Source organism: Archocentrus centrarchus, chromosome 3 (assembly GCF_007364275.1).
Source record: "Archocentrus centrarchus isolate MPI-CPG fArcCen1 chromosome 3, fArcCen1, whole genome shotgun sequence".
NCBI classification, from domain to species: domain Eukaryota; kingdom Metazoa; phylum Chordata; class Actinopteri; order Cichliformes; family Cichlidae; genus Archocentrus; species Archocentrus centrarchus.
The window spans coordinates 9,034,144-9,054,732 of record NC_044348.1 but is presented as its reverse complement, the minus strand read 5'-3'; the positions used below and the strand labels follow the sequence as shown (position 1 = coordinate 9,054,732).

At 41.7% G+C, this 20,589-nt stretch overlaps 2 protein-coding genes across 2 annotated transcripts; one reads left to right on the top strand and one right to left on the bottom strand.

Moving 5' to 3' along the window:
• The first annotated feature begins 2,117 nt into the window (after nt 1-2,117).
• On the top strand, nt 2,118-5,031 carry LOC115773282 (serine protease 23-like). Its single transcript, XM_030719904.1, has 2 exons — nt 2,118-2,358; nt 3,058-5,031. Exons 1-2 carry the CDS (start codon nt 2,345-2,347, stop codon nt 4,247-4,249), a joined length of 1,206 nt encoding a protein of 401 aa, XP_030575764.1. The 5' UTR covers nt 2,118-2,344; the 3' UTR covers nt 4,250-5,031.
• Nucleotides 5,032-5,109: 78 nt separating this feature from the next.
• On the bottom strand, nt 5,110-20,486 carry tmem39a (transmembrane protein 39A). Its single transcript, XM_030719891.1, has 9 exons — nt 20,214-20,486; nt 14,174-14,384; nt 12,642-12,864; nt 12,317-12,400; nt 12,042-12,196; nt 11,240-11,597; nt 10,909-11,096; nt 10,696-10,816; nt 5,110-8,341 (listed from the first exon to the last, which is right to left on the bottom strand). Exons 2-9 carry the CDS (start codon nt 14,284-14,286, stop codon nt 8,102-8,104), a joined length of 1,482 nt encoding a protein of 493 aa, XP_030575751.1. The 5' UTR covers nt 14,287-14,384; nt 20,214-20,486; the 3' UTR covers nt 5,110-8,101.
• Between the last annotated feature and the right edge of the window lie 103 nt (nt 20,487-20,589).

Below are 20,589 nucleotides of genomic sequence, written 5' to 3'. Positions count from 1 at the left end.
ACTGCAAGCAGCTGTGTTGGAAATCAAATCTCTCTGTACATCTAACCTGTGCTTTTTTAAAAAAAATAGCTATTAATGAATGAATTGATGTGAAGAATTCTGTAAAATGTTTTGTAAATAGCTTGTCTTGAGTGATATGCATATGTACATCTTTTACATTTAAATTGCATATTTTTGTACATTTTACACATTTGGCAATGGAGCACATGGAGGAGAAAAAATGCTCAAATTAAAGCTTCCATTGTGGAACAAAGAAACAAGGTTTGTGGCAGTTTCTTGCAAACATTTATTAATTATATTAAACACTGTACATGGAGCAGTGATGGTAAAAAATATATATATTATTACATACACAATTTAGGTCCATTTTGCATTGGCAGAGAAAATGTATTTATGAAAGGCATATCAATTGCATTTCAACATTAAACTAAATAAATTCCTCATGGTTTTCAACTGAAGAAGACATCCATGTAGATGTCATGATAGAAATGATCAAGTCTCTGTCTCATTGAGAGGATAAGCTCCTCATCCCCTTCAACTCCATGCAGCAGCTTGCATATCCCTGGTTGTGGACGTGTGTCCTTCAGTTTCTCCCTGCTGGCCATGATGTGAGGATCTGGAAGAGGATCTGCAAAGTGAGATATGTCAATTTTAACATAGATTTCATTATGTCATGTGACCTTGCAAACTATGACAGTCACACTAATCACCTCCCTGTACATGTTTGTAATGCAAAAATAACTCCTTTAATAGTTCAAGCTGCTGCAAATTTTAATAGTAAAATTTTATTATAAAGATAATATAGAGGGCATATATGAAAAGCAGTACATACTATTACATACATACTATTCACTCTTATGTTAGAAATGCATTACCATCTTTGAATAGCTGGGGGCTTATATATATATGTTTTGACAATATTTATTTATTTACTGTTAATCTATTAGCATAACTTGTTCTTCAAATAGCCATTTAGATGACTGGGGGATGAATGAATGTGACTGCTGCCTGGGTCTTCTAGGTTCCTGTTTGTCTGCAGTGTTTATCTCCTGACATCAGACGGCTCACTGTGCGCCTTTCATCCTCGCTGAAGCTGTTCAGCCTGGGATGAGCGTCTTCCTACTCACGTCTGTATCTTTGCAAGAGTTTAATTTCTTAGGACGTGGTGCAGTAGCGCGTGGACAGTAAAAAAATGCGCAGGTGTCTGTCTGTAGGCAACTGAAACTGCAGGACGCTCAGGCAGCACCGGGAAACCACATTTAACTTACAATTAACAAACGATTGCGTATTTTTCGTGACGGGCGGCAACCCTAGTCTATACTATAAGGATCTAATCAAGATTAGAGCCTAAAGATGTTCTATTTGCAAAACAGAAAGGTCACGTAATGTTAGCTAGCAAACAAATTGACTAATGCTATCCTAGTCTATTAATTAACAGCTAGAAAAGACAAAGACACGTACCTGTGTTCAATGTTCAATGAAGAATTTGTAGCCTTTGTCCAGTTGTGAACGTGTTGTTCGTGAAAACTTGTCTGCATGTCATAGTATATCCTAAAACCATATTAGACTGTGTAAACTCCATGGCCATAGACATATGGCCAAAGGCGCAGGCATGCACAATCGATCTGCACATGGATCCTGCTCCTTCCTGTTTATTGACCAATAGTAGAGGAGCTGGAGCAAGAAGACAACCCTCCTCATTTGCATAATGAGGCAGAAATGCATACGGAAAAGGAAAAAGAGCAGGCAGAAATACATGTGGTAAAGGAAAAGCGGACGAGGAAATGTAAAAAGAACAAAGGCTTGTATAAGGAAAAGGCAAAACAAATATATACATTTCCTGATGAAAATGCATGTGTAAGGAAAAGGAAAAAGAAAATTTATACATTTCTTGATGAAAACGTGTGTGTAAAGAAAAGGAAAAACACTATATTTACATTTCTTGATGAAAATGCATGTATAAGGAAAAGGAAAAAGAAAATTTATACATTTCTTGATGAAAACGCACGTATAAGGAAAAGGAAAAACAAGATATATACACTATATATATATTTCTGCTTTTATTTCTGATTATGTCAGTTTTGGTCCTCCATAGGAGACCTCCTCCTCCTCCTCCCGCTGCAGCAGCGCACAATGATTCAACGCGTCCGCTGTCGACTCCTTTTGGAAGCATCACGGATCAAACAGCTGAAGTCTGCAGTTCCTGAGTGAAGAGCCGAGGAGACGACTGGTTTGTTACCGCAGCAGGAGTTCTTCACCACTTCAGCTTCTGTCTGCTCTGGTTTGAGGGGTTTACCCCCCCTCCTCGGTGTTCAGCCAACAGCTCACCTGCAGACTCCTCATAATGCCGCGCCCCCGGTAAGCCACCTCTATGTCAACTTTGACCGAGGGCGAGGTTATAAAATGAAGGAATAATCCTATTAATCGAGAAGTAATTATTGTTAGGAATTAGAAAACCAGTGCTAAAAATCTAGATTTGGACTTTCACTTTTATGAGTTGCAAAAAAAAAAAAAAAAAACACAATGCCAAGATTAAGGTGTGGACATTTTTCTATGACTGTCCATGACAATAGTGTATAGGCTATTTGTTGTGACAGGACAGGGACAGAGCAAGGTGTGAGTGTGTTTAAGATCGTAAATTAAGGCTTGCATCAGCCCTAACTCATTTCCAAATTACAGAGCCTATATTTAGTGCAGAAAAATGTTATTCCAGCACTCATGCAGGCTTAAAGTGAATCCCTCGGGCCACTTTAGGAATTTTCCATCCGAGCATAGTACAGCCTGATCTTTGCCCTGTTTGTGATATCAGCAGCATTAAAAAAAAAAAAACAAGGAAAATGTGGATGATTATATCTGCCAAATTCCAGTGCTTTTAAAAATTCTTCAAGTTGAAAACCTCTCCCTGAGCTCCCGTGATGTAATTCTAAATGCATGTTTGGTCCAGACATCCGGTCACGTTTTTAACATCTTGTGCTCTGCAGAGATTTGGGGTACGATGAGTTTTGTCTTTTTCAGCAGCACAGCTGTTCACACATTTCTCCTGCCTCTTATCCGCAGGTTGACTGGCCTCCTTTTTCTCCTTCTCCTTCCACCTGTTTTCTCCTCTTCCTCCTCCTCCTCTCGACCTCAGTGGGTTCTCCAGCGCGTCCCCGTGGTCATCCCCCACCACACGGAGGATCGACCGGCCCCTCACTTCCTGTCTCCGGCCCGCTTGGACGTCACCTCTCCCTGTGACCCAGAATGCCACAAGACGGCCCCTCGTCCGAGCTACTGGGACCTGCGGCATCTTCTGGCATATGAGACTCTACACTCGAATGGTCAGCTCACTGAAACTGCCATTGGGATCTATGGTTACAACCCCAACTCTAACACCAGTCCAGCCTACTCTTCTGGGTCTTCAGGCAAGGCTGAGAGGTCACGCATCAGAAGGAAGCGCCAGATCTTTGGCCATGATGGGCGTTTTAGCATTGCTGGACAGGACTTCTTGCTTAAATATCCATTCTCAGTGGTTGTCAAACTGTCCACTGGGTGTTCCGGTACACTGGTGGGAGACCGTCATGTTCTCACAGCTGCTCATTGTGTTCACGATGGTAAAAACTACGTGAAAGGAGCCCAGAGGCTCCGGGTTGGCTTTTTAAAAACTAAGCAACGGGACACACAACATTCTTCTTACCACCTTCCCTCCAACTTTACCAACCACGTTGAAGGAGCCCCGAGTCCGTACGCTCCACCTACCAATGACAAAATGAAATTCCAGTGGATCAGAGCCAAGCGCACCCATGTCCCCAAAGGCTGGATAAAAGGGAATGCCAATGACATAGGGATGGACTATGATTATGCTTTGCTTGAACTCAAGAAACCCCACAAACGGCGCCACATGAAGTTAGGGGTCAGCCCCCCAGCTCAGAGGCTGCCTGGTCGACGAGTCCACTTCTCAGGATTTGATAACGACCGGCCGGGACAGCTGGTGTATCGGTTCTGTCGTGCCAGCGAGGAGACTTCAGACCTGCTGTACCAGCACTGCGATGCTCAACCCGGGGCCAGCGGCTCGGGAGTTTACGCCCGGATGTGGGATGGGCGTCGCCGCCGCTGGGAGCGGAAGGTGATAGGTGTGTTTTCTGGGCATCAGTGGGTGGAGCGACAGGGGGCGTCTCAGGAATTTAACGTAGCGGTGAGAATCACGCCTCTGAAATACGCTCAGATCTGCTACTGGATAAAAGGAAACTTCATGGACTGCAGGGAGGGGTGAAGAAAAAAAGTGAGGACCACACAGGGGTGTAAAACCACAGGCGCGAATCTTTGTGGGGTAATGGAGCCACGCTTTTCACCCCACTGCCTGTAGCACTGATATGTTAATATAAATATGCCAATATCTACATGCAGACTAGACTCAGATCCAGTAATGATATCAAATTTATCAAACAGGGCGCATTAATTTTGTCTTTGCTTAGTTTTTGATCATCACTCACATTTTTAAGCTATCAAAAAATTTTTTTCCCCTCTTTTGGGACATTTATCTGGATAACCAAGTTTTGTTTAAGCCCATTTAATCTGAAACATGGACTGATGGGGTAGGACCGGAGAAACTGTTTATCTACACACTGCAGCATTTTTACTGAGCTAATACTAAAGATTGCACTGTTGAAACTTTTTTTTTTCTACTGAATATTATACTTGTGGATGAATGTACAAGTCAGCTACCAAAGTTTCCATCTGTTTCCTTCCAAACTTTAAACCTCTCAGTGGAAACAGTAGTTATCTACTTCATTTACAACGGAGGGGAAAAGTTTTGGAAGCTTGTTACACAGATTGATGTTTAAGGACTTGGCAAGTCTGCAGATTACTTGTTAAATGAAGCAGTTTATGGAGGGTTGTTCTTTATTGCTTAGTGCCATCTGCTGGCCACATAAGAACACTGCAGGCTATGTCAACCCAAGTTAGCTTAGGCCTACATAAAGCACTTTTTACCTTTTTGTGATGTTTCTGAAGCAGAAACCTGACAAATTTAATGAAATATATGCTTTGAAATAAGCAACTGTGTCCCAGATTTCTTCCGAGTCCACTCACATGACAAATTAAACAAATGCAATGTCAGTTTGATGACAATTTTATTTCAGAGGTCCAAAAAAAAAAAAAAAAAAATTTTTTTTCAGAAATTCTGCGGGGGAACTGAACACTGTAAAAAGCCGAAATATGAGGACCAGCTCCTTTGACTTCTCCAGCACCGACACACTCAAAAACAGGTTCAACCAGGAGTCTGAATGGGAAATGTATTTTAAGTAAATGAGCCACAAGTCTAACTTTTGCTTGGATCATCTGTTTAGTTTTCATTTAGCCTCGACAAAGATCAAGAGGTGATAAATTTAAAATCTATTCAAATCTCATTTCTCCAGCTGTTATTCAAAGGAGACTCTCCACAGAAGCAGGAGTTACAGACTTAAACTGTATAATTTCTGAATTACTGTGGGCAAATTAAAGATGACATAACCACTCGAAACCCGTGTTTCAGTGATGGCGTTCAATTGAAGGCAACAGCAAAAAAAAACAAAAAACATACCAGTTCACATCAACAGCACGATTCAGCTGCAACACTTGCTACATTCAAGTACAAAATGACCACAAAGTATAAGCACCAAAAAAAAAAAGCTGAGTTAAGGGGGCACGTTTGCAGACAAACTAGAACATGTGTGGCATCTGAGTTAAGAGGATTTGCCAGACCTGTGTATTCATGTCAAAGTAGTTTCCTCAACTCTTTAGCCACTCAATCTGAAAGTAGATGGTAGCAATGTGAAGAAAAACCTCCCTGCAGCACAGGAAATCTTATTGTTTTTAGTCAAACTAATCCTTAATACTGCCTGAAGTTATGCAGTGGCTGCAGACTGGCGTCGGTGTTGGAAAGGAGGCGGCCCATAAAGGCAAAACTACTGACGGGTGAGGCGATGATCGCAAAGTGTGGCTACGCAGCAAGGCAACAACATGAAAGGCAACCTGTTTGTAACACCGTTTCGGTAACTGAGAATACACGAACTGGTACTGAAGCGGCAGTCTTTGCTCACCCTGTGATTTCTGCATTCATAACCCACAGAAATGTCACTATAGAGCATCCTCTGCATTCAAATCCAAATGACACCATGATGCCAGCAACATATTTAAAGTGGGTGAACGGTGAGGATGAACGATGTACCAACAGAAAACATTCATTCCACTATCCATATCCAGTCCACAAAAGATAGCCCTGATGTGATGGAGTCCTAAATCCCATCATAGTTTAAACATTCAGGAATGAAATAAACAGTGACTGGATGAATGTTAAGAGCATAAATGAGTAATATGCTGTATTGCAGCCAGATTTCAGCGTGTGAACGTGTGGTCAGGTGTCTTCTCACAGCAGCAGCCTTTCTGACTAAGTACGTACAAGCAGGACAGGGCGGAGCTGTGCTTTGACTTTTATGAGTGCGCAGTGAGTTTAAGGATGCCAGACAAAGGATTTCGACTAAGTCTTCTGTCTGACACTCGCAAAGCTGTTGCAAGACTGACGCTGTAATTTCCCCTCCAGATAGCCAATGATACGAAGCAAGCAGATACCGTGTAGTTATTCTACGCAGAGACAGCGGATTGGCGTACCAACTCTTGTTCTTCCAGACTGCTCTCAAGTCAGTTTGCGTGAACATTTTATTGGACTTGGTGTTAAAGATACACAGGAGCTTTGCTTAAAGGAATACTTATAGATTTGGGGAAATGTTCTCATCCTTTAAAGTTTTACAGTTAAGAAAATAAGATTCATATCACACTCCTGCCTCTAAAGTAAGACTGACGCTACAGACGTTTTAAAGAACGGTCAAATTTGTGTGAACCAAAAGTAATAAAATTTACCTACGAGGTCACCTGAAGCTCATTAACATGAACATGGTTTACCTTATTAGTTTAATCTGCACAAAAATTAAACAGAAGAAATGGCAATAGTGATGTTTAATGTTGGGTTATGTGTTCTGACTGGACTGTTTTTTTAACCCTTTGGTTTTTATTTCATTTAAATAAATATATTTTAAAAAAATTTCACTCACAGGGAATCAGATCCTGCTGTTTTGTCAAAGCCGTGTCAGAGATAAAAACAAAAAGGTGTCCTTCAGTGTCACTACAGAAGCAGCAATAGTGATATAACACATATGGACACCTGTACAGGAGACCTTGGCATTCAAATGGAAACATGCTGGGTACTGTTAAGTGTTATTTTCTTAGAGTTTACTTTGCAAAAGGACATTTTAATCCAAGTTCTGATCCTTGCTGGAAATGTAGCCAATCACCAAGTACGCGAAAACACAGGAGGGGAGGGGGTGGTGGTGGAAGACAACACAAACCACTGTCTAATAGTTCACAAATTTCTGACAATTTGTGCATCTCTCTGACTTGAGACAGAACAGCAGTATCCGACACCCCAGTAGGAGAAGGGATGGTCAAAATTTGCCAGACGAGTGATTTTCCTTTGTTTCTGCTACTGTCGAGATGAGTGGTACGAATCCTCTTGTGTAACTTTGATCAAAAGACAATAGGCACATTTCCCACAATTGCGAGCTATTCCTTTTAGAGACAAAGACGTGCATCAATACTGAAAAAAGGAAATCATGCTACCCCCCGAAACAGCAACTGGATCCAGATTTAAGACTGAAGCAGAATAAAAGACAATCAAGACCCGAGCATGAAACCTTCCTCTGCTCATCTGCTTTAGCTGACTATCAGAGGCAAAGCCTGCTCCATTATTGGCCACCTGCACTTAAAATATCTTTGGTGAAAGTCACTTCCTGGCATTCCCTGACTTCCCTGTCGCCTAGCAACAACATAACACAACATGCTAATGACATGAGTGTGGTAATGCCCGGTGTAACTCGAAATAGTATACAAAATAAAAAATATTCTTTTAAATAGGTCTATATATATATCTATATATATATAAACACTGCATTAAAAATTGAACCGTATCAAAACACAATTATGAGTTCACAGTCTGTCCCTTAATCTCCAAGTGCCTTCCACTTTATCAGGCCTCCATCCATCGCGCCTCCTCAGCCAGAGTTTGTAGGAGAGGTCCCGCCGTGCAGAGTCTTTACTGCGACTTGAGCCCCAAACTGTTGGAGGACACAGGATAGGAATAGGCTTTGCCCAGCACAATGCGGTCTCGGAGTAATTTAAAGAGGACGTAGTAGTTGCAGAAAAGAATAAGGCCCAGAGATAATGTGTGGTTCCAGCGTTCAGAGCGCAACAGAGAGTATAACTGGTACAAAACCACGCTGGACTCGATCCAGATCAGCAGGTTTAAAATCCGCAACGGCTTGTGGAACAGGAACTGGAAACCAAGCAGAGAGAAAAATGGGTAAAAAAATTAGTGTGTAGATATACTGGTGTGATGGTGCAGTGGTTAGCACCATCGCCTCACAGCAAGAAGGTTCTGGGAACCTTCTGGTCAGCTGGGGCCTTTCTGGGTTGAGCTCCCCTGTTCTCATTGTGCCTGCGCACGTTTCCTCCCACAGTCCAAAGGCAGTAAGGTCAACTGCTCAATTTAAACTGGACCCTTAGCAGGTTGAGCAGATTTGGACCTATTTTGAGGTGAGCGGAGCTTCCTAATCACTTCACCACTATGTGCCCCCCCCCCCCTTTTTAATTTTTTTTATATAAATATAATCCAGTTGTTTCTGGTACTTTTTTCAAGGATGGTAGTAGTACACATTGTAGGTGTGGCAGATAAAAATTGACAACTAGTTGGTTATTAAATGGAGCACTCCAAGAATGTATATTTATATACAAACAGTTCAACAGGAGACAGAAAGAGAAAGGAGTGCCTTCATTTCAACGATTTAATATTAGATAACAATGTGTGCTACCAGGGAACCCATCTTTCCAAACTTGGCTAATTAATTACTAAGAGAACATATACAATAGCAACATTGTGGAACAGTGACACATACTCCTCCACTTAAGATCATATTTTACTGGCTGTTTTCTTACTGGCTGTTTTAAAGGCAGCCTGTAGCAGCATGCTAACTTGGGCTATGTTCAGACTACAAGCACAAACAGTTACATATGGTCAGCTAAAGACTGTTGCTGAGTTGGGGTACAAGTTTTGCTGACATCATCACTGGGCTTGTGAGCGCCTGTGAACATGGAAGCATACGACTGACTGAAACTTCACTTCAGTGCCAGTGAAAAGGAAAGAGGCCAGCTCAACTTTGATCTGCCACCTGTCACTCAGTGAGAAGTGCTTTCTGGGGAAACTGACGCTTTGCACATTTGTTGTAGTGGTTTGTATTTGTAGATAAAGGCTATGTGGAGCTCTGTTCTAAACATCTAGAGTGAGGACTCAGCTACAGGATAAACCCAAAGCTTTGGCACCAGTGCTTACAACTGCTTCTACTGACAGGCAAGAAAGCCCAAACCATCATCATTAGCATTACAGCTTCCACTCCACTCAAACAGCTCTCCCAACACCCACGTAAGGTGGAAAATTTTCAAACCCCAGCTCAAACATCACTCTCCATCCCCGGGGTGTGATTTGAACACTACATGCTGCTCTTTGAGGGAATCATTGTCAGAAAATATTTGGAGAATGCTATAAGATAAGGTTCTCCAAATATTTTCTCTAAAAGACCTTGTTTTCTAGAACTGTAGGACAACATTAAAGGAGGGATTGTTGCTGTTCCCATTTCACTGCTTTTTAATTCATCTGCCACACATTACTTGCTTTACAGTAAAACATTTGTCACCTCTTAATGATCCGGTGTGAAATAACCTTCCTTCCTGCAGACAAGAGGCAACCACCACCCCACCCACCCCCCAAAAATGACGCACAAGTCATTTTTACTTGATGGAATGACCCAAGAAGTGTGCCTGTTTAGTTTATTTAGGTCTGCTCTGTCAGAGAAAACAGAACCGTTTCCAAGCTAATACTCTCCTGTAGGGCTGAGCTGCACTCACAGCAACTCCAGTACCAGAGTATCACTTATTAATTATGAGAGCATGGAGTGGCCTCAGGAGAAATTGTCAGTTTCTGCAGCAAAAACAAACAAAGCTAATTTCATTCACTGGAGGGAACAGGTAGGAGAACCTTCAATTTGCATTCACATCATAGCAGCCTAACCATCATTTTATTGGTGATATTCTAACAGCCTGTTGCCAACAGGTAAAAAAAAAAAAAATAAAAAATAAAAAAAAAAAGCTTGAGAAATGAGAAATTTCAGTATGAAAGGTATCAAACCAATCTGAAACTATAAAAGTCAAAGTTTTTGTGAAGAAGCCGCCATCTCTTAGTGACACTCTGCAACTGAATGAAAGGTGCGTGCTCATAATGGAAAGCAGAAACGCCCCAGGAGGAGGGGTGTGGACTCCTGGTGACTGAGTACTGGCTGGGGTGGCAATTCTAAGCGTCTGTATGCGTACCTTAAATTCGAGACACCTGCCTTCAGCAGTGATAAGCTATTATTCCTGTGTGTAAGTAATCAAATACTGCTGCAGGAGTGACGCTGCTGAACACCACAGAGCAGTGACTACATAAGAAGTGAGCCAGTTCCACAGAGCCAATGTTTTTCCTCACATTTTAAAACATATTTCATTAGGAACTGGAAGGGAAAAAGAAACAAGAATACAGTTCATCTGAAAAATGTTGAACATCAGTATTGTTAATCTAGGCAATTTGCAGATACTTACATAAAACCTTGCATGGGAAACATCAGAGGGCAGAGCCACATTATAGGGACCGACCGCCTTATACAGACATCGACTATGTCGCACTAACACCCCCTGAGGCCAAATGGTACTTTCTGACCACCTGCAAAACATTAACCCCACAATTACAGATGAACTATTAAAGTCATTTCTGAACCTCTGCAAGTATAACAGAGTGTGCAGCGGGCCACTCACACGTGCTGAGGTGCGTTACTGTATGACCCATGCTCCAGTTTCTGCCAGCGGCCGAGGTGAGCCGCCGAGCGGTGAAGCAAGTCGCAGTAACTGGGAGGCAGCAGCTGGCTCATCAGCATCACAAATGCGTTGATCCACACCATGATGAGATGCTCACATGACCAGCGCATGTCGTAGTACTGGGTGCTCTGTAGGAATACGTCAAAAAAGATCATCTTGAAGTGAGTGAGAACCCAGGCGCAACTCTACACAACACAAAAGGCAATTAATTTATAGTGGGGCAATAAATTCAGCTGAAGAAAGAGATGCAGGCGGAATGGCAAACACCAACCTTAACAAAGCAGAGGGGCAGAAAGGCTACGTAGTATGCACTGAAGAGCGAGTTGAAAAGCACTTCCTTGATTCGCCGGTTGAAGTCGCTTTTCAGTTCCTCCACCTCTGCTCGAATCAGCTCTGGTGTGTGAGTGTGTGTGGGTGGCGGGCACGTGTGCGTGGGCATGTGTGGGGTGCTGGAAAACTGCTCTTTGAGATTCTCCCGTAACAGGAAGAGGAAGTCCCGTGGTCGGAAGAATGGGGATTCTGTGAGGTCTGTCTGCTGGTGGTCAGCTGTGTAATCGCAGTCAGCTGGTGCTGTTTGGCTTTTCCCTCCCTCCTGATGGAAACAGCAGAGTGGGACGTACACACCGAATCTGGTGTGGTTGAATGGGGATGAAAAAGAAATAACAGAGGCATGTTTTACTTTCAGATTAGGAAGGGAAATGGTAGATGTAGACAGCAATGTGAATTATTTCCTTTGAAAATCTGGTTAATGACCAGAAAATGTGGTGACCGACAAAAAACTGAATGAAGTTATTACTTTTTCAATGCCGTTAAGTTAAGGAATTTCTTCCGCTGCTTCTAGTAATGAACCGTGTATGCAAGTAGTATTTTAACCTCTTTTTTGTTTTTTCAAAGCAAAGAAAACTAACTTCTTTTAGAATTTGGCCCCCCAGCAACTAGAAAAACTGACAATCGCAGTTCTGCTGACAGAGGTTCATTTGACAGTTGTAGCAACTACTTGTGGGAAGCACTTCAGATAAAACGCTCATCAGATCGCGCTGGTCTTGAGACGGTAAAGTGTATCAAAGACTCACGGATATCCCAGGAAGAGGAGGTTGAGCACAGAGTGGTTCTTGCAGAGGTTGACCAGCGTCCAGCACAGCACCCAGCCGCACAGGGTCAGCAGGCTGAGCCGAGCCGCAATTAGGAGCACGTAGCGGAGCAGAGATCCTCCGCTCCTCTGAGAAACCTGGTTGAGACAGATGATGGAACGACACATGGTTATCGGAAAGCTCGTGACAGCTACACTGCAATCACGAGGGATCAGGTATTTGCTGACTGCCAACAGAGATACAATCGGAGTGTTTACCTCTGAAACAATTGTCCAAACAAGCCTCCTGGCCAACATTACTGTGATGAAGATAGCCAGGTGGTAGTCCATTAGATGAAAGTTCTGTTGTGGGGAGACAAAAAGATATTAGTTTTCCACAGAGACATTTTTAAACTGCTGCTTATTAAGTTAAACCTGAAGCTCTCTACAAGAATGTGGCATGTTATGAGCTGGGAGAAGATAGCAGCATAAAGATGCTGTGCCTTATAATTTATAGTCTTAAAAATGTAATAAAAACTAAAATGAGCCCTTTTTAGGACTACTGAGGGAACTGGTGGTAAAGATGAATGTTAAGCATTCTTACGAGCGAGGTAGAAGCAGCAGGGTGGCTGTATGGATACCACCAGACTGTCCTGTAGATGTTTATGTATTGGACAAACAAGGCCACCAGCAAATAGAGAAAAAGCAGGAACTCAAACAGCAGGCTGCTGTCCAGTGGCAACTCGGGGATCCTTGAGTGACGGACTGGCTCCGGAGTAATGAGAGCTGAGATGGGCGGAGCAGATAGACCCAACGAGTTACTGCTCCTAGAAGAAAACACACACACACACACACACACACACACACACACACACAGATAAAACTACAGATACTTAAACATGTCTGGGTGTGTGTTTAGAAATGTCACACTCACTGCAAAGTGTGGACAAAAACTGGGAGCTGGAAGAGATCTAGAAGAATTCAATAAGGTCTCAGTCACATAGGCCTAGAGCAGGGATCCTCAAGTCCAGGCCTCGAGGGCTGGTGTCCTGCAAGTTTTAGATGTGTCCCTAATTCAACACACCTGAATCAAATGGCTGAATTACCTCCTCAGTATGGAGTCAAGTTCTCCAGAGTCCTGCTAATGACTTCTATATGTGACTCAGGTGTGTTGACGCAGAGACACATCTAAAAGTTGCAGGACACCGGCTCTCGAGGTCTGGACTTGAGGATCCCTGGCCTAGAGACTAGTGTGTGGTGGTGGTATTCTCGTGCTGGTCAGTGAGTGGCTGCTGGCTGTTGCCAGGTGAAACTGGTTGCAAAGAGGGTGCTGTGCCAAAAACCTTCTGATTGCTTTGGTTACTGGTAGACTGCTGCAGTCCATAGTTTGCACAGATGAAGTCAGCTTGTCTGCAAACACTTGCCAACTACTCACAGAGCGGTAATGAAACTCTCTCTCCACTCAGCCTGTGTGACTGTGGCTTTAGCAACCAATTTCACCTGGAGACAACAAGCAACATCCAGCAGCCACTCACCAACTGGTCAAGTAATGCATGACTTTTCCTAGCAACTGTCAGTCATTTTTCCACATTACAACAAGCCGCTTTGTTTGAGGTTAACTGATGACAAAGCACAGTAAGAGCGAATTGCAGAATCTGATTTGGAAGACAAAGTTCTGATCATGTTGCATTAGACGTTAAAAGTCAGTGTGATGAATCATATTAAACTATTATTTATAATTAAGATTTCTTAGTTTCACCTCACAAAAAAAAGTGGAAATAATACAAAAAAATACATATATACTACATATCTGCCTTGGCTCAGAATTTCACTCAGTCCAGCCCTACTTTCTTTGTAAGTATCAGCACAAATGAAGTGAAGTCTCTATTACTGCATCCTGCTAGTACTAAGGATTATACAGTATAGGACTCGAGCCCAAAGGTGGGTCGACAAATTTATTTCAATACTATTTAAACAGGTAATAGATATATAGTATTAACAGTACATTACTTTCCACCACCCTAAGACTTCTTAATGTTTAACAGCAACACTAAACCTCAACAACAATTTGTTTATAATATTCTGAGTAATAGAAGACGTTCAGATGTTCTACGGAAACTCTCGTTCCCAGCGTACCGGTTCCTGAGGCCTGTACCATTCCCGAGGTTTCCTCCAGCCAGAGTCTGCAGGGACGGCAGAGCGGAGCGACTTAGCTGCTGTCTGCTTGGACCCCTGCGACCTCCTGGCATGGTCGCCTATTACCGTGGCAACCACGGGCAGCGCCCACCAACCAAAAGCCACTGGGACTCCCCCCTTCTTTAATGAGCCACCATGCACTGACAGGCCACTGTGAAGCAAACCAAAAAAGAAGACAGAGTTTCAGATTATAAACAACAAGCACAGCAAACCCCGCCCCTGGCAGACGTTTTAGCTGATTGTTCTTCTCAGAAACATGTCACTCTCCAAACTCTGAATCACCAAGGTAACACATTGGTCCTATTGTTCATGCCCATAAATTTTCCAAGGTTTAAAAAGCTGAAGTAAAATAACTTAAATTTCATGTTCATTTTCATTGTTTGTAAAGGCTTTATCTTTTATAATGAGAAACTACGTGATCTGTCGGGTGGGCGATAATAGCGGAAATGAGTGATCGGGTTGATAGCGAATCAAAAGTTGTGTCATATATTAACATAACAGTTGTTCATATACCGATGAAATGTTAATGTCCATGGACATAAATGATATGCTTCTTACTGCAACAGTTGAGGATGATATGTCTTTTTTCACCCATTAAATGGAGTTTACCATGTTAAGTAGTCTGCAAATCCAGAATCTGGATCGGATCCAGATGGGGTACGGTTTGGCTCTAGTTCTTGGCCCTCCACAACCGTGTACCAAATAGCAGATGAATCCAACAGGCTTTGAGAGAGATGATTTTATTTATTTTTGCCCTACATGTAGTCTAGGGCTGTTTTTGACTACTTTTGATTTTACTTTTATATTTCACCTTAAAAACTATTTAGCTTGCCTTGGTATGGTTTTTCTTTTTTTCAGCACAACCTCACACGTGTGACTGTACAATTTTTTTTTTTTCCCCATTTTGACATACTATACTGACATGCTGAACCAAAACCTTTTAACTTACCGCCTCATTTAACTGACATAAATGGAACAGACACATGTACGAGTACAACAATAAAAGCTACAGCCTCTAAAATGAGCTCACACTGGTTCAGCGCTTTTCTGAAATGTAAAATAAAAGCTATAGCTGTCATAAAGGTTATGACTTATAGCAGGGCTGCTGAATTACTTTAACCTAGGTCTGCCTAATAGACTGATATACACACACACGTAAAATGAACTGCCCACAAAACACATACACCGGTGTCCTGAACTTTTCTCTGCATTATCTAGTAGAACTGGATGTGAAAATGTAAATGTCTTAGTCAGCTTGATTAGTCTTTAAAGGGTGTTTAACTAGTGCAAAGTCTATGTGATGTCCAATTGAGCGCATGTGACGACAGAAGGTAAAAGTCCTGTTAATCCACAGAAAGTGGGCGGGTGGGCGTCACACCTCGTGCATGTTCTAGTCACACCAAGGCTCATGTCCTGCTGCGTGCCGGATGTGGTAAAAAGTAACTTCGGACCACGTCTCAACCCGACTCTCGAGATGTTGCCCATTTCATCTCCATTCAGTGCATTAAAGCAGCAAAAGACACAGAAACAGCAATCGTCCATATCGTCACCACTGCTGCCAGATCACAGAAACACCCCAAATACTTCCTGGTGTCAACGCTCTCCCGGCAAACCCCTGTTTAGCAATGCAAAACGACCTGTTACTGCTCTACAACTGCACAGAGTAGAAAACCTGTTTATAAGCAGTTTTGCCTGCTTATGCTCATCTTGGGAAACGATTGCCTGGAGGTGTTTACAGATTCAAATGCTAACACACCTCTGGAGGTGTGTACAAACGTGTTCAGTGAGACTGGTGTATACGGAAAATGACAACCTGTCAGACAAAACCCCTTCTCAGCTCCCAGAACACACAAACAAATGCCATTGTACTCATACCTGCCTGGTAACAAGAACACATTTTTAGATGTCACAGCATAGTGACCTAATTAAAAGGTTGTTATTGATTACACCTGGGCTTCTGTCAGGATGCACAATCAGCTGTGCTAACAGGTCAGACAGCTGACCCTCTGCAGCCCACACTTATAAATTAATACATTTATAAAATACATAAATGATAATAACTGACAGGCTGTTTGAACTGCCATTCAGAGAAACTAGAACACTAGCTTGCAGTTTTGTAAAAATATCATTAATGTTGAGTTTTACCTGAGATAATGTACCCAATAAAACACACAAATATATCAAAATATATTGTAACTGAACTTGTTCCTCGGTCCACCCATTCCAGGGACAAATGAGCCTTGTTATGCAAAGGCACAGTCTCCCTGCATCACTGACAACTGAGGGATGGATGGATATGAATTCTGCATGTAACCCAGACAGAACCAACACAATGAAGAAAAAAAAAAAAAAAAAATCACGATTACAGGGTTAAAGAACAGAAAAGATCAACACTGAAGGCTCAAGTGGAGACACAACAAGTAATATCTTTTCCCAAAAAATTAGTGACTCATAACGAGTCAAATTACATGACCGTTGTGAGGAGGAAAAAGAAAAAGTTTCCCCTCACAAAAAAGTTTCCCAGATCTCTGAGGTCACACCGACCAGAGTGTTAAAATTTAAGGATATTCAACTCACATTAGCACACAGACATAAAAAAAAAAGCAGCAAACATATAAGAATCTGCAGCTGATTAATTTGTCTTGTTTAACTGGCAATGAACCGACAGGCTGCTTAACAAATGTAATTAGTTTATTTTGATCAGTGCGTTGTTGAGTTTACTGATCAAGTAAACATGAAAACTTCAGTTTTTCAAATGTGCTGCCCTTTCTGTTTTTTTAAGCTTTTTGCACTTAGTAAAAAAATAAAAATATGCCACTGCTGTGATTGGACACTTTTAAAAATCTGATGTTGATGGGGTTAAGTGATTATAAAGCTAATTGTTAGGATTATGTTAACACTATATTAGTTCTTTATTTCACACGGAAGTCGATCTAAACAGAGAAAAATTATAATAGCAACTCCTGACAGTAACATTTTCATATTTAATATTTCAACATATTTTGCAAAGTTTTGCAGGAGTTTTTGTGTAGCAGCTAGTCGAAGTAAGTTAATTTAGTGCAGTCAGACAGCTCCGAAAATCAAACTATTAGAGTTCAGAGTTGACACAATTAATCAATAAAAGAGAGACACACACATTATTAACAAGGCTGGTTATTATGATCACACTGATTGACTGTTTCTAAAGACCTGCATGAAATGTAAGCATTTTTTTAACTATAAAATAATGCAAATAACGATCAAGGTGACAACAAAGTTAATCCCATTCTACCAAAAGGTTTTTTTTCCTACTCCAAATGTTTTTATAATGGCACTGTGGGAAAATTTTAAAGAAGTGGAAAAGTTATGGAATACTGCTGATATAAAAATACAAATGTGTTAAAAAAAAATAAATAGATAAAAAAATAAAAAAAAAATACAAATGTGCAGTTAGATTTTGGCTCTCAAAACGGTCTACAAATATTTTTGAGGGTTACAAGTATATATGATTTTGTTATCATTCATCTTTTTCATTATTTGTGGAGGGCTGGGTAGCTTTAATGAGAAAAATATAGGCTAGCCTATATAAGCACTGCTTCTGCCTGAGCCTGGTCAGTCACTATTTGGTGCACGAACTGTAGAATTTATATGTGCTACACAATGACTGAATTAAAAAAAATCCATCTATAAACCAGAAAAAAGAAAGAAAAAGAAAAAAGTAAATTCAATGTAAACTATTTTTAACAGGTAAGTAAATTGCAGTCAGTTGCAACTTTATTAGAATTTGCTTTTGTTTTATGTTGTACACTCACTAGCCACTTTATTAGGTAGACCTCACCAATACTGTGTTGCATCCCATTTTGCCTTCAGAACTGCCTGAATTCTTCATGCCATAGATTCAACAAGCTGCTGGAAACGGTCCTCAGATTTTGTTCCATATTGACACGATAGCATCACACATTTGCTACAGATTTGACAGTTGACATTCATGATGAAAATCCACCACGTCCCAAAGGTGCTCTATTGGACTGAAGAGTGCAGTGAACTCATGTTCCAGAAATCAGTTTGAGATTATTTGAGCTTTGTGACATGGTCCTGAAGCAGCCATCAGAAAATGGATACACTGTGGTCATAAAAGGATGGACATGGACAGCAACAATACTCAGGTGATACTAAGGGGACCAAATTGTGCCAAGAAAACATCCCCTCCACCATTACACCACCACCACCAGCCTGAACTGTCGATACAAGGTTGTGTGGATCCACGTTTTCATGTTATTTATGCTAAATTCTGACCCTACTGTCTGAATGTCACAGCAGAAATCAAGACTCAGACAAGGCAACATTTTTTTTCAGTCTTCTGTTGTCCAATTTTGGTGACCCTGAGCAAACTGCATCCTCAGTTTCCTGTTCTTAGCTGACAGGAGTGCTACCTGCTGTGGTCTTCTGCTGCTGTAGCCAGCAGTTGGATATGTTGCAAATTCAGAGATGCTCTTCTTTGATACCTTGGATGGAACAAGTGGTTGTTTGAGTTACTGCTGCCTTCCTATCAGCTTAAAGCAGTCTGGCCATTCTCCTCTGACCTCTGGCATCAAAAAGGCAGTTTTTCCCAGAGAACTGAAGCTTACTGGAAATTTTTCTTTTTCAGACCATGCTCTGTAAACCCCAGAGATGGTTGTGTGGGAAAAATCCCAGTAAATCAGCAGTTTCTGAAATACTCAGACCAGCCAGTCTAAAGCAGACCATGAATGTGTATCAACCATGCACATTCATGGTCACTTTAAAATCACCTTTCTTCCCCATTCTGAACTTCAGCAGGCCATTCTGACCATGTCTGCATGCCTAAATGGATTTATTTACTACTGTGTGACTGACTGATTAGATTTTTGCATTAACAAGCCATTGAACATGTGTAGTGGCCAGTGAGTGTATATATGAGTTTGCTGTGTTTTTTTTTTTCCTTCTTTTGTGGCGAGGATGGTAGCGTTAATGAGAAGAAGACACCATTTTAGACATACCGTCTACTGTGCAATCACTGTGAAACAAACCAAATAAATTCATGTAAATCCAGAAAAAAAAAAAAAGAATTTGAGAATATGCTGACTTTTTATGTTGTAGATTTTAGGCAAAACTTAACTGATTTTTAATTTATGTCACCTACACATTGCAGTGCACATTTTTCACTATTTTCTTGTTGCTTGTTGTTGAGCTGCAGTGCAGCAACAAGCAAACAACGTAAAAGTCTCCTGAGGGGGTGTAGGTGCAACTCAATTCCATGTCCATCTCATTATATAGCTTCTTATCATTGCCCAGTCGCCTAAAAGAAACAATCTCATCCCCCTATTCTCTTCAAACAGTGATAGGCTTCTAAAAAGAAACACAAACCAGAGCCAGATAAGCAGGAGCCTCTATGTATATCAACATTTCCTTTATGCTGATGCTGCTTATGAAACATGATGGAAATGATAAAGCAGCACGCTCATGGGCAACGGCACGGTATCAATATTAAACACTGGAGCTGAATCTACAAACAGGAAACCGACGTTAACGCACGCACATGAGACACAAACACAGCAGGGACCAAGATTACAGCGCAAAAGTGAAAACAGGAACTGAGGGTTACAGAAATGAACTACATTGAAGGGATTGCAGGATGGTGTTTGGTAATTTTGTGGAAGTGCAACGTGTTTCTTGTTTTAAGCACCAGTCCTTAAAATTGTGAAAGGCATTTGTTGCATTGTTGGACTCTGCAGAACATTTTGTCAAGAGGTGTTTTGGGGGCATGGACTTGCTAAGACATGCACTACAAGCTGCTCGTCTGAATCATGACATCAGGCAGCGGTGTCATTTTTTTTTTTTTTTTTAAAACACTGCGGAAACTTGGGAGCGCACTTTGAAAAGAGCGCTAAAAAGAGATATACGCAAAGCTTGTAGCGTTGTGGTAAGTTGCGGAGTCAAAACGCGGATAGTTTCAAAGCTGTACAGAGACAACGTTACTCACAAAACATCGACAACATGCGGCGGGTTGAGCTGAACAAGGATGCATCAGTCAGTTGTGTGGCGAGTCCGGGGCAGCACCGAGCATTTCTCCGCCTTTCAGCTTCAATTTCCCGGACTGCACTGATGTAGCGACGACCGGCAACGCCGGGGGGTCGCTTTGTCTCGGGGTGAAAGCACGAAACGTCTCCAAAAAGTTAGCCCTGGGCTGGAAGAGCAACAGTGTAAATGCGTTGCACAGAGACCGACGTGGCAAACCCGAACCTCCTCTCCCTGCGTCGTCATCAGCACGCGACTAAAACGAGCCCAAACTGCACAGTCGCAGTTTGACCAAACAAACAGCTGGTCTGAAGTCAGTGCTAATTGATCTTTAGCCTTAG

Excerpts from the sequence above, each read along its gene's own strand:
- tmem39a (XM_030719891.1), bottom strand. The coding sequence starts at position 14,286 with ATGCCAGGAGGTCGCAGGGGTCCAAGCAGACAGCAGCTAAGTCGCTCC. Across the intron at positions 12,865-14,173 it reads GGTACAGGCCTCAGGAACCG|GAGCAGTAACTCGTTGGGTC; the intron begins GTACGCTGGGAA and ends GTTTTCTTCTAG. Across the intron at positions 10,817-10,908 it reads AGTAACGCACCTCAGCACGT|GTGGTCAGAAAGTACCATTT; the intron begins GTGAGTGGCCCG and ends AATGTTTTGCAG.